At 38.1% G+C, this 14,113-nt stretch overlaps 1 protein-coding gene across 1 annotated transcript; it reads right to left on the reverse strand.

Annotated features, from left to right (window-relative positions):
- Window positions 1-5,701: 5,701 nt before the first annotated feature.
- Window positions 5,702-13,763, reverse strand: LOC145770963 (uncharacterized). Its single transcript, XM_082582704.1, has 2 exons — window positions 13,081-13,763; window positions 5,702-6,863 (listed from the first exon to the last, which is right to left on the reverse strand). The coding sequence occupies exons 1-2, from the start codon at window positions 13,761-13,763 to the stop codon at window positions 5,702-5,704; spliced, it is 1,845 nt and encodes a 614-aa protein (XP_082438830.1).
- Between the last annotated feature and the right edge of the window lie 350 nt (window positions 13,764-14,113).

Genomic DNA, 14,113 nt, shown 5'->3' on the forward strand with positions numbered 1-14,113 from the left:
AATATTCACCATGAATATTGATGACTACATCTGCATTCATGATGCAGCTAACACATTAAAAGAAACAACAGTCATCGATCTTGAAACATTGGATAAGAAGTATTTACTTCGTGACGATTACAATGAATTAATCCAACTGACCAAATTGTATCTGAGTGAAAGAGAAAACAGTGTTAACTTTACCTTTCCACGACCAGGTGCCATTCACAAGGCTAGGTGGATGGCAAAACTGATATATGCAATTAAGATGGTTTTATTAAAAGACCAGGTGCTCAAATTGAACAAAAAAATAATTACCAGTAAAAGAATGATTAAGTTACAACGATTTGTAAATTTTGGAGTGCTTGTCTATGCAAAGTATTGGTTTAAGTATCCAAGTGCCATCGATGCTCCAATAAATGATTTGAAATTCTTCAAAGACATTCAGATGTACGATTCAGTTGATTCGAAGGCATCAACGCCCGCGATGAATGCATTGAAACGCCACTTATGGAGCTTAACAACAGAATTTGCACCAATCATTTTATTTAGTCAAGAAATAACAGTAGAAGAAAAGGTCATTGTAACCAAGAAGTTGTCTCTGGTCAAAAATGACCAACAAAATGTAAGACCTCATGGTCTGGGATATGGGAAGCCCCTGTTCCCCTCGATAGATACCCTCACAAGCTCAGTATCGGATGTATCCTGTCTTATTGGTGAAGGTTCATGGATTTTCTTCCAAGCTCTGGGTGTACAAGACACTTCCTTTCTATCTGAGGATCCTGACAAATGACCGGAACATAGATCATTCCAAGATTGTCAGAAACGAGCTAACAATATCATGGTTGTTAATGACGCCGCTGAACAAGGGGTGAAGTTGGCAACAGATTTTATTTCATCCTGTCGGGAAGAAGAAAATTTCCAAAATTCTCTTCAAGTAGTTGAAGAAAATCGACAATTGGTAACAAATATCAGAAAGAACATGGACATTAAATGCATGAATAGAATGGAAACTTCATAAACCACCATTTATTGTGTTGTGCACTGTGCATTTAAAACCACTGTATGATTTGGCTGAACTATGTCTGTATAGTGTATATACTGTGAGTAGGTACTACGTACCTAATCCTCTCCTCACCTCGTGTTCAAAAATGCATAGTGTTGATAGTTGAAAATATTATGTTCCATTAAACATGATATTTATGGTTCAATTTTATTTTTTTAAATCACAAAAAAATGAAAAAGTTATGGTTTTCATTCAAATTTTTTGAAAAATTTAGAGCACATATACATAATTGTTTCTAGTAAAGCAAATTTTTCCTGAGAAATTAAAAGTGCAAAACAAGTCTTTGGTTGAAAGAAAATTCATTTTATATTACTTTAAACATTGACAGTATTTTCACTGTTTTTCACAATTTTTGGAAAACGATAAAACGAAAAGGGCAAGTGTGAAAAGTTAATCAATCTTGAAAATTTTGATGGCAAAATACATATCAGGTCAAGCCTCCACCATAAAAAAATTTGTGGCAGTCCCACGCAGTTTTTGAAATTTTAAGGGGCGTTTGAATCACCCTAATCCATAAACAAAAAACTCAAATAAAGAAAAAACTCACTACCTTCCAAAATCACATTATGAGAAGCATGACCAACAAAAGGCTACTTGACCACACGAAAACAGAAGATCTTTTAACTACGACAACATTACATCCAATTGCAGCAAAAAGTTAATAAAATCAAAAGTTTTAAAACTGTTCAGCCACACTAAAAGATCACAATTCGGAATCAGCAAAGTTTGCACAGAAGGCAAAGTAGAAGGAAAAAGAAAACGTGGCAGACAATCAAAACGATGGCAAGACAACATCCAATCATGGACCAGACTCAACTTGGCGACACTGGGCGAGCTGGCTCAAAATCGCCACTCTTGGAAGCAAATAACTCATGTTGATGCGCAGTCTGCTGTACGCGGAGATGATGACTGATGATGATCCATAAACAAAAAATATACAGGATTTACTTTCTTTAATCGTGCTTGGACTGATACCTTTAACTTTCCCAGATAACTTATGTTGGATACAACATCCTATGCCTGGCCAACGCAGATTTTGAAGTTAAGGTTCAGTAGTCAAGCAAAAATAGTTCCCGCTTAGCTAAAACAGCACCAGTTTTCAAGTTGACACTATCAATACAATCGAAACCGTTCAGTAATACAGAAATCATTTCAGCTTCGGATTTTACGTCTTGAAGCTGTTCAACATCGCCTACCTTAACACGCAAATGATTTGTTCTTGATGAAAAGCATCGAAAATGACATTTACAATGATTGAGAAATACTTGGAACTACGCACTTCATTTAAGAATTTGTTGATTATTTAGTTGGTACATTTTTACTTTAGTACCAAAAATGGGCCCCCCTCAAAAGTGCAAAAACAAAAAACTACTCGTTTTTCCTTTACAATGTTTTGCTAGGGTGGAAATTGGCCCAATTTCCCCCCCTCTCGGAGCCACTGACAGTAGCAAATGATATTTGAACTTTAAATGCCACAAACAAAAACTGACGTCCATAAAATACTAGGACATTAAATGCACAAAGTAATTTCCAATGTAGGAGGGAGGTTTTGGACAGAAATTAAAAAAAAAAACTTTCCAGAGGTCTTAGAATGCCCTTTTGTAGCCTATTCAAAAACCAGGGCTAAAGATGGATTAGAAAAATAAGCCGATTACCCCCTCCTTACTAATACTGTAGGCCTACCGTGTTCTAGCCATCATTACATGAATGTAGGCTAAGTTTGAAGTGTCGCCAAAATCACGAGTAGTCCATAAAGGGCAATACCACGTTTGTACCAACGTCCATGGTCGCCGATTCCTATAGGACAGCGGGGACATGTCCCCACCATCTTTTTACATGTCCCTACCTTCTTTTTACATGTCCCCACCATCTTTTTACATGTCCCCATCTTCTTTTTACATTATTTTTATAACGTAAAAGGGAAAATATTAACCGAATGTCGCGAGGAAGCCCCGATCGTAATGGAAATGTTATAGCCTATTATGCGGGGAAACCTTGGTTCAACTCGCAAATTGTATTTGTTTTGATTATGCACGCCAGGCCAGGGCCAGACAGTGCAGGAGTGTTGCAATTACTTTAAATTGTGGTGGCACATATTACTAATCTAATTGTATCAAAAGCTGTTGTAGCCTCTCCGTTTTTTCGAGATGCTTTGTTCCACAAAAAAACTTGGAAAGCTATCATAGGTTTCTGGGAAATTCAAGCATGTGTACCTGAATATTTATTCTGAAGAGTCTTTGCCTCAGACTGCATCAAAACTGAAACCAATTTGTCCAACAAGATGGCTCACACGTGCAGCTGCTGTAAAAGCAGTTCTCGATATAATAAGTCAGTATTGGAAGCCTTGGAAGCAGCCGTAAGTCAATTTGATTCAAATGTAGCAACAACTGCTAATTGGCTTATGAAATCTTTTTCTTGTGGTTCGAGTGTGCTTGGGTTATTAGCGGCATTGTCTGTCATTCAGTGTCTGAAACGTTTTAACAAAGCCTTTCAAGGTTGCACGGTGGCTGTGGCTGGTATGCTTGAAGGTGCTGAACTTTATAGTGCTGAACTCCGCCATCTATAGGCAGTGAAGAAGAATTTCATCGTGTCTTTGTAAATGCTGAGAGGCTAATGGAGGATGGCAACCTTGAGTCATTGAAACTGTCACGTCACAAAAAGATTTCAAATCGTCTGCAGCATGGACATATATGGCCATGGTCAACCTCCTCAACTTCAAACACCAGAGACGAAATATCGGTCAGAGTATTTTGCAGTCATTGACAGCGAGCTGCACAATCTTACTGACTATCTCAAGTCGACCGATTTTGAGCACTACTAAATTCTACAAAAATCATTCTTTAGTGGAAAGCTACAATCACATGTGGTAGACCATTATCCTGAGTTCTCTGACACAGAGTCTCTTGCACAAGAACTATGCTTTTATCGAAAGTAGCAGCCTACAATGGAAAGTTGGTGGAAGATTTTCGAATGACATTCAAGAAGATGCCATCCGCTGTTCGGCAAACGTTTCCGCAAGTGAAACTTTTTGTGCGACTTTTGCTCATTTCACCAGCCAGCTTGTGTTCAGCTGAACGGTTATCTTCAACTTTGCTACGTGTCAAAACTTGGTTATGATCTAGGGCAGCGTTTCTCAACCTGGGAATCATTTCAAGGGGGTCGCAAAGATATTCATAAAAAAATTTCGAAATTGCAAAAATTTCCGGAAAAATAAAAAATCTTTGCAGCAATCACTTTAATAAACTGTACAGTAATGTCGTAGCAAGTTACTAATTGGTTGCACTGTTACGAAAGAGAATGCGTAACTTTGTTGTAGGTCAATTTATCATCGTTTGTTTAAGTAGAACGATATTTCTCTGAGCTCAAAGAAAGAGATTCCGCATTTGTACGAAATCCGTTCTCTACTGCTTTGGATGTTGCTGATATTCCAGATGAATTACAAGACCAATTTTATGATCTTCAAAATGATTCTTCCGCATGTGAGGTTTTTCATGAAATGCCACTCTCAGTTCTGGTGTGCTATGCGTAAATCATTCCCACAACTATATGAACTAGCTTTTCGATTATTATTTCCATCTGCCACAACACGCCTCTGCGAAAGTGGGTTTTCAGCTCTTGTACATGTCAAAACGAAGGCAAGAAATCGAAGGAAAGTTGAAGAGGATATAAGATAGGCGATACAAGCACTCAACCACTAATTTCGAAGTTGGCCAAGCAGTTGCAGAGTCAACCGTCGCATTAAAAGTTGAGACATTCGCCAGTTCTTTGAAATAAATGTTATTGAAATTTATTTTTGTTCTAATTTATATATCTATAGAAAACATAGCAGGAAAGGGGTCGCAGGCTGTATTAAACACCTAAAAGGGGTCATAAACCACAAAAGGTTGAGAAACACTGATCTAGCCTACCATGACACAGAAACGGCTAAATCATGCAATGATCTGCGATGTGCACAACAAAGTTTTGAATCTGATCAACCTCCATGACCATTCTAAAGACTTCGTTTTTAATTTGGCGGAGACTCGTTGCCGAGTGTTTGGACGTCTGCTGTCCACTGCTAACACTGAAAATTAAAAAATATATATACAGTATATCGCATTAGACTAGTAGGCCTACCTACTGTATTTGTTTGTTTGTCAGAACAGACCCCCGATCTTTCTATCTCACTTCGCTCGTCGCTCCTTCCTATCTTTTCTAGTAAATGTCCCCAGCACCAATTTTAGAGAGCGATCGGCGCCCATGCCAATGTCACAAAGTTTTACATTCAAACGAACGTTGTCTAATGTTTATAATGAACATCCGAATCACACCTCAGTCAATTCAATAAGCGGCTTAGTTTAGTGATATGTATACTGCGTTGAAGCAAACGTGGCGCAGTAATGCAGATGTCGCGTTATTTCGTAAAGCAACGTTCAAATTTACATCGATTCCAAATTCACGTAAATCGTTCGTTATACATGATTTCAATGTGAATATGTTGACATAAGCTACTATTGAGAAAAATTCTAAAACACTTCAATAAACAACATAATTAGTTTTTGAAACCAATAACGTAAACTTTTGTACTTCAAATGTTATAGACGTTTTCTTTCTCCGCACAAGATGCTGCTCTTCAAGGAACGTTCATTGAGAGTCCGTTGGTCGTTGGTCATTAAACTACGTGCTGGTTGTATTGGTTGAACGGGTTCTTGAGTTGTTGGTGTTTCCAGAAACCACTGTAGTCCGACTTTGTTGCGACTTTTTGATATTGTTTTGTTTACTTACTAAAATTCCAAGGCCCACAGACCGAAATAGTTTTCTGTACGACTGCCTGCTAGCAACGTTAAATTCCTTGTTTCGCAAGTTGTACACTATACAGTTCCACAAACTGTTGCTCATCAAAATGACGACAGAAACGTACTCAATGGATTTCAATATTGTTAGCGCGTCAGAGTTAAGGTAGTTGATCTTATCTGGATACACATTCGGATGGATGAGTGAAACTACAATCACTAAAACAATTGGCAAAACACTCAATGTAAACGCCAGTATCATGATAAAGAGTGTTTTCACAAGCCTCATTTCAAGATGTCTCAACTTAGCACTTTCGCTTTGTTGGGTTAGGTTTCTTCGATTTCGAGCTTGGCTTCTTGACATGGCGTAAGTAGCAACAGTTGTGAACCACACCGTAACTAAAGGAATTAAGAATGCAATGATATACAAGATCATGGCTTCAGATCCAGTGAAGGACACGAAGACAGACGTTATAAGACCATAATGCATACCAGGTACAAAATATGGCAAAGATGCAAATAAAACAGCCAAGCACCATAATAAAACCGAACAATACTTAGCATTTTTTTTAGCTTTCTCCTTGTCAAATGAAAGTGGCCGATACACAACCCAAAGCCTATCAAAGCTTGCTGCCATTAGAGTATAAATTGAAACGACTAAAGACACCGTAGTGAAAAACCCAACAAATGCCAAATAAGATGAAGAAATAATATTGTGAAAACGCGTACCTTGTACTTTAATATCAACTGTTGAATTGATAAACAGCCCATATACTGATTGATTTGCTAAATAGCCTGGGATTGATTCGACTTCACCTAGGGAATGCCGGGTTAATAACTTCTTACTTTGACTGACGATAAATGTGGGGAAAACAATCAGGCCTACTAGCAAATCAGCTACAGCTAACGATGTTTTGTAATAAGCTTGGCTGTTTCTGAGATCACGGTAATATGCAAGAACATAAAGCACTGTGAGATTTGCAACAATGACAAAAACAGCAAGAATTCCTATTACCACCATTGCAATTATATTGTTGACTCGACATCTGCAAACCAAAAAGAAGATTTTTAGGTTGGTACAATAGCAGCTTATTGGTTCAGAGCAGCAAGCCATTTCAGCTGTTGTAAATGAAAATTAGCTTAACCAAAAGAAAAAATGAGCAAATTAAGTCTTTTAACATTATTATTAGCAGAATCAATTTCTACATTGTGGAACAATAGGCCTACAAGGTAAGATGCTTTGTACGGTAGGCTTACTTGATAAAGTTAAATACAAATTAACAGCAGCGATGCAATAATAAATGTTGGGGAGAAATATATTTCTGACAAAGCAAAACTTTTAAGATACAGTGCAGTAGCCTACCATGGACAAAGAAAAATGTGGAGGTTCAAAGAAGCAACCCTTAAATGGGTTTAAAATAACAAATTGAAATAACGAATGTGTGTGCAATATCTGGTCGAGAAAAATGTGAGCATGACCAATACAATAAAATGATGCTAAACTGTTCGGTCTGTACCAAAGCTTGTGCAAGTTTGTATAAAAGCGCCTTAAACCTAATAGCGTACATTAGCTTTATCTAAAGTGATGACTCATGAAAAACGGACTGAATTTTCAAACATTGCAAAACTGCGAAAAGGTTTTCGAATACTTATAAGCTGAATCCAGGGATCCTGGGTGAGTCTGACAAAGAAACTTGTTTTGTTTTTAACTGTAATTTTTTCTGCATATAACTATACAATATGTAAAAAGTTCATTAAGCGTAAAAATTCACTTGCACTTTACTTGCTTACGAAACCTGTGCCTTTTTGGGTGATAAGAATATGGTAGGACTACAGTAGTGACGGAGATTGGAAATGGTTTAATTTTCGTCAAATTCAAGGTTAATTTCCTTCGTTTAATGTTTGCAGTTTCATAACATTGTAATTTTGAAACTGTTCAAAATAACTTAATTGAACAAGTAAACAAAATCAGTCAGGTTTGGAAACTTCTATAATTTATTGATAAAGCCTTCGTCCCCGCAAAGGCGGCTTCTTAAGTAACTTATTTGTCTAGTGCTCTGTTAATTACTTAGGCTATTCAGTGGGTCTCACCTTTTTGCCTACCCCTTTTGGTGTCCTCGAAACCATTGCCAGCCTTTACAAAATTTATCTAAAATTTTAACATATCGCGTCTCTTAACAGAAACAAATGCTTCATAAGTTTCGAAGCAACACAGAAGAATTTACTGAACTCGCGATGCACTTATTATGACGATTAATGCATTGACCAAGTTATTTTGTGAAGTAGCTATATAGCCTGCAACTGCACACAAGATCAAAAATCGGTGGTTTATATGCTGATTTATTACTTTTTGTTAAATTTTATTGAACATAAATATAATTTTTACGATCTTTACAAAGAATTTCTCCCTTTTTCTTTAACAATGAATATTTTGTTGTCATTACAATCATAACAAAACTGTGAATGCTAACAGAATGCTGATTAACGTTTCCATGTAAAAATTAAGCATTAATCAAAGAGCTGCTGTCTTAAAAGACCAAAAGTTGTGACAGAAGTTTTTAGATTTTGGATATAGATTTTACATTTTAGATATACACATAGATTTTAGATAAAAAGTTTCAGAATAGCTTTTAATAGTGCTCAGAGTAATAGTGCTTCCAAAACTTTTTCGTAATTAGTGGGGTTCCATGCCTGTGCATTTTTTCAATTTCATTTCAACTTGATGCAAAAGTTTTGTTTTTAGTACCAACTTGAAGGTAAGGGCCTATGGAACAATTTTGGTTCGAGTGTCAAGCTGTCAGATGAAAAAAAACAAAATGGCCGCCAAAATCCAAGATGGCGGCCAATTTCCAGATTTTTTCACATTATGCCTCGTAACTTTTATACTATTGAACCTAGAATGGTGATTTTGGTCTCGAAACCTAGGTTTGTATGTATGAGTAATTCAGTTAAAGTAAAATAAGCACGATTAGAGCAATATGTTTTCTTATATTGAGTAAAGTTCCAAATAAATGTGTAACAATCTTGTTAGTTCTGCGTTAGAAGTACGAATGACTGCGAAATAGCGAAGCAATGCAGAGTTGACCACACAGTTAGTCGAAGGCACGCAAGAATGCCAAATTTCTACATCAATAGGCTACAGATTCAGCTCGTATAGTTTAGGGCAGTTAGGGCAAAACTGTCCGCACCAAAAAGATGTTTGGCACGCGAATAAGTCATTAACATTAGCACATAGCCATATAATTCGAAAACTGGCAGGCTGCGTTCAAAAAGTTGCCGACCCCTGGTTTAGGGTCATAAAGCAAACTCAATTATAACAAAAGGCTTGCAAAATTGCTCGAAAAAACTCTTCGAAGCAATACATTCAATAAGAAAATGGCTGACAAATTAACGAAGGCCCATATTGAAATAATTGTAGATTTTATATACATGTCAATTGTCAATATTGAAAATTGTTGTGTAGTCCAGGTATTTCTTGCATGTGCACTTGCACTGGCGTGTGCGTTTTAACTTAGTCTTTACGCATTTGCACCGAGAGCAGGTAATTGTGCAAGAGCACTTCACATCTAGATGGAACACATCCTTGGCGAGGGGCAGCATGGTCCAAATGGGAAGCAGCTGCCGTCCTCTTCCTTCCACCCATGGTCATTTGGGTTCATGACAGGCATCATGGACATGTAGGCTGTTGCCCAGATGCTTGCTTGGAAGACACTTCTTTAAGATGTTGATCCAAAGCATCACTAGTTGGGGGAATTCTCTCCACCTCCCTAGTTGTCTGTGAGAACAACTTCATTCGGACGAGGTCAACATCATTGTCCTCATTTGATTCATTTGAGTACAGTCTACAGACAAAATTCTTTGCCACCTCCTTCAACCTTGGGGATGTTTAGAATGGAGTGTCGGCAATAGTTGCAAATTGCTCCAAGAGGGACGGAACTTCGTGCATCAACGTGCAGCAGGATCGCTTACCCTTGAACCTAAAGGAAGAAGTACTGTCTGATCCAGTGAATGCATGGAAAAGGGCCATGGCTTTGCATATTGTAGTGCCTAGGTTTATGGCAATAGTATTCAGGGAGATCACTTTGGTTCTCTTTCCCGCTTTGAATGAGATCCAAATTTCTGCTGTCGGGTTCAGGGCCTTTATGCGATGAAAGTTACTCAGAAGGATTACGACAACATCTGTATCTCCAGTATACACCATCCCAATTGACAAAGATCGGAGTGCGTGGAGGAGATGTTCTAAAACACGCGTGTCAGCTTCCTCATGGTTGCATTGATTCATTGGTGGACCGTTCCCAACATGGTGGACTTGATCACCTGCAGTGATGTAGACATTCTTGTCATTTGGGAACTCTTCTGTTATCTTCGACAGGAATGTGAACAGTTCCTTCTTGTTCAACATTCGCTAGAAACTTCTGCCAATTTCCTGGGATTTTAGCAGTACCAGATACGCGCTGTCGGATGCCTGTTCCTCGTTTTTCCCTTGTGCCTTCTTTGATCGTCAGTGCACGATACTGGACTGGTCCCAGACAATGTCTACTCTTGTCGATCAGTTCAAGTCATGGCGAACTCTTGGGCAAAATACCTTGTCGAAGTATGAATCAAAAGTCTTGCCTTGGACAGTTGTACCAGGAAGTGAGTGTGTCAGTACTCCACCGTCAATAATAATGAAGTCATAAACATCTGGCGCAAGTAACTCCTCGTCGACAGAAATTGCGCTACTTGCAAAGTTCCCCCCACGGCTGTCTAATACAAGAAAAGCTTGCCCAAAAAGCTCTGGGTGACGTTTGAAGTACTTCCTTTTCAGCCTAATTGCTGACTTTTTTGTATTTTCTTCTCATGGAAGAACACTAACTTGTTGCGCTTGATCGGCGCTGTAAAAGGTGTGTCATTGGAGTCTCTGTCTGAAGTTATTGTACTGCTCTTGTCCCAAAGACTCGACTTTATGGACAGATACAGCAGCAACCGCCGACTCACACATCTTGTCATCTAATGTAACCATGTCTCCACTGAACTCCTCAAAAGGATTTTCACTGCTCAGCAACACCTCCGTCAGGTCTTTAACATGGCGCAGAAATCGGTGCTAAGATGTACATCCTTCTTCATGATGAGGGAGTTCTTCTTCATCATCGTCGTCGTGAGCATTTACACCACTGAACTCCTCAACGACACGGCTGATTTCTGGGCCAGTCAATATCCAGCGTTCCAACATGTCACGATTCTCAGTGAGACCAATAATGTCACCAACTCCTTTCACCCTTTTGTTGGCTTGCTCGTGTGCTTGATCGATAGGTAAGGATGAGAAACGGTGATTGCTTTGATTTATTGTCCAGTGTCCCATATTAAATTCTTCCTGGATGCTAAGTGGAAGACCTTTCAGGTCTCGGATAAAGATTGGAATCCACCTTGCGTAATTGTGGTGGTCTAGAGCAGAGGTCACCAAACTACGGCCCGCGGGCCGGAACCGGCCCGCAAACTGATTTCATCCGGCCCGCCACGTGCTGCAAAAACAGCTGCACTACAACTGTTAAGGAAGAAAGTTACCAAACTTTTTGTAATGGACTGACGCTGCTGTTTAACGTTAGGCCACCACAAATGGGGACAGCCTAGGCCAAATTTGGAGATGTAATGTTTTTTCAAGAGCTCGATGCCCTGTAGTGTATCACAGCAGGGAATAACTTTTTCAGCAACCTTTCGACTTTCATCACAACTTTGCTATTCCACCGCTGACTTTGTTATTTATTGTGCTCAATTCAAGTCAATGGAGATTTTAAATAGCTGTATATCTTTTCGCAATTTGTATCCGGCCCGCAGCTGTTAATCTCGCAGCAATCCGGCCCTCGGAGAAAAAAGTTTGGTGACCTCTGGTCTAGAGCAAAGAACAGACGTTGGTTCAACGTCAAGAAACAGAGTCGACAAAATGTAAGATTTTGCTAACGCTTAAATAAACGACCAAACGAAGCGGCGTTCACAAACAACAGTGCAATGGGCATTATGTAGTTGGTTTAGCATCAAAACAAACCAGTCAGTTGAGGTCAGTTGCCTAAAAAACTCTGTTTATGGCACAAATTATCTGCAGGGATTATCAATCAGTGGGGACATTCTCTTTAAATGCTAGAAACAAAGGAAATAATTTGTTTTCCTTGCTATGACTCGAAGTTACTTAGACATCGACTTCCGATTTCGAAACTAAAAAACAATGATGTAATAAGGGCGCGAACAATGAACGTAACATTGACATAGACACCAAAATCACCACTCTGTGCTCCAATCATGTTTATTTTATTTTTATCGAATTACTCATACATACAAACCTAAGTTTAGAGAACACAATCACCATTTTGGGTTCAATAGTACAAAAGTTACCAAGCATAATGTGAAAAAATCTGGAAATTGGCCGCCATCTTGGATTTTGGCGGCCATTTTGTTTTTTTTCATCTGACAGCTTGACACTCGGACCAAAATTGTTTTATAGGTCCTTACTTTCAAACTGGTACTGAAAACGAAACTTTTGCATCAAGTTGAAATGACTGAGTGCCTGGGAACCCCACTAAATCCGCTACTGCAAGATTTACTATTGGGTTACTTCATGAAAGCTGTGACACAATTATAGAACTATTAGCCTAACCTAAAGGGTGCTTAAAATTCAAAATACTTTAAGTCAGATCAAAGATACAATACATTGGCAGTTTGACATATTTTGATGGTAGGATATTCTTAACATTGAAAAGAGTGTGGTAATTTATTAATGCCATCAATTTATATGAGGTTCTATTTGAATAAGAAAAATGGTAAACTTTAAGTAAAAATAAAGTTTTTGTTTATCAATGGAATATCATAAATTGTTGGTTTGTTGTAAATGACTAACCCTTAATCGGTCAAGAATATTTTGTTCAATAATTTTAATAAAAACAGAGGTTTGAGAGACCTCACCGGGTTATACCACAAACATACAAAAGCAAGTCACTCTAACAGTTGACTTTATTCTCAGGGTAGGCTGTGTTGTTGTTTGTGACTAGGTTCACCATTTAACCGTAACAGGTGCATGTGAAAAATGTTACCAATGTATGTGCAAACTTTAATGTCACACAACAAATGTTTTATACGGAAGACTAAATTACTTTCAGAGGTAAATTTAATTGTATATTATTATATGAGCAAAAAATGTAACAAAGTAATCGAGAAGTAAAATATTTTATACGGTGTTTTTTGTTTTTATAAGCTATGTTTTAAAAGTTTTACCAAATTCACATTACTACTTACTTGATAGGCATACAGCTCCAAGTGGAAATATGCTCACTGGTCACGATATTTGCAGCGTAACCGCAGTGCACAAAACCGCAGAACGGGATTGCAATATCCGTGATCTCATGATAGCTGCCATAACCACCTTGTGCATTGTCATACATAGCAACTTGCACACACGGTGCATTGATTTGATCAAGAACGGTGAAGTTAGCTGAAATAACTGCGTTTTTCCACCTTTTCAAAGCATATTTGTGGGTGTTCGAATTGTTCATCAAATCACGTTCTAGACTTAAATAACTAGCACGGGGGAAAATTTCTTTTCCACACTTGGCAATTAGCTTCACGGCATCACAATATTTGTCATAAATCAGCTCATCAAACACAGTAAACGAAAAGCTTCGTTTTTTGCACTGTTTCTCAAACTGAGTGCAATTCCATTGTTTGAGTGTTTTGAGAAGAGAAGTTAAATAACGGTTATTGTTGTACCAATACGTTGCATGATATCGAAAATACTTTGCGCAACACTTTGAAACATCTTCCTGAGTTCCTGGCACCAAACCTGGAGCGTATACACAGCGCCTTTGTGGTATGACGTCACTTGTCAGGTTGCTGGTAAGATTTTTCAGTAGAACAGTTTGGGAACATCCATATGCTTGCAACAGTGATAACAATAAGCAAATTTGAATACACTTAAACATTATTGAACGGTTCCTAATTCTAACTCCTCTTTTGCAATCAATTAGTTTTTTCATCAAAACTTCAAGCGGTTAACTTAGCAACCTTTTCTCTTGCAGATTTTGTCATTTCCATTTAAAATATCTTATAAGAACTTTACATTACTTGTCTACAAAACAATAAAATTATATTTTAGTCATGAGCCAACTGCATTTAATTAAACTATTGAAAACGATCAAAAAGCTTCTACCCTGAGGCTATTCGAGCATAAACCTGTAAAACGTCTGCTTAACATGACAACAACATTGATATTTGCAACCTAAGCCGAAGAACATCAGGTACAGTATTGATTGCACTGGTCACACAAAAGCAT

The sequence above is a fragment of the Aplidium turbinatum genome, chromosome 5 (genome assembly GCF_918807975.1).
Source record: "Aplidium turbinatum chromosome 5, kaAplTurb1.1, whole genome shotgun sequence".
NCBI lineage: Eukaryota > Metazoa > Chordata > Ascidiacea > Aplousobranchia > Polyclinidae > Aplidium > Aplidium turbinatum.

Coding starts and splice junctions, on each gene's coding strand:
- LOC145770963 (XM_082582704.1), bottom strand. CDS start 13,763: ATGTTTAAGTGTATTCAAATTTGCTTATTGTTATCACTGTTGCAAGCA. Junction 6,864..13,080: donor TGGAGCTGTATGCCTATCAA/GTAAGTAGTAAT, acceptor TTTGGTTTGCAG/ATGTCGAGTCAACAATATAA.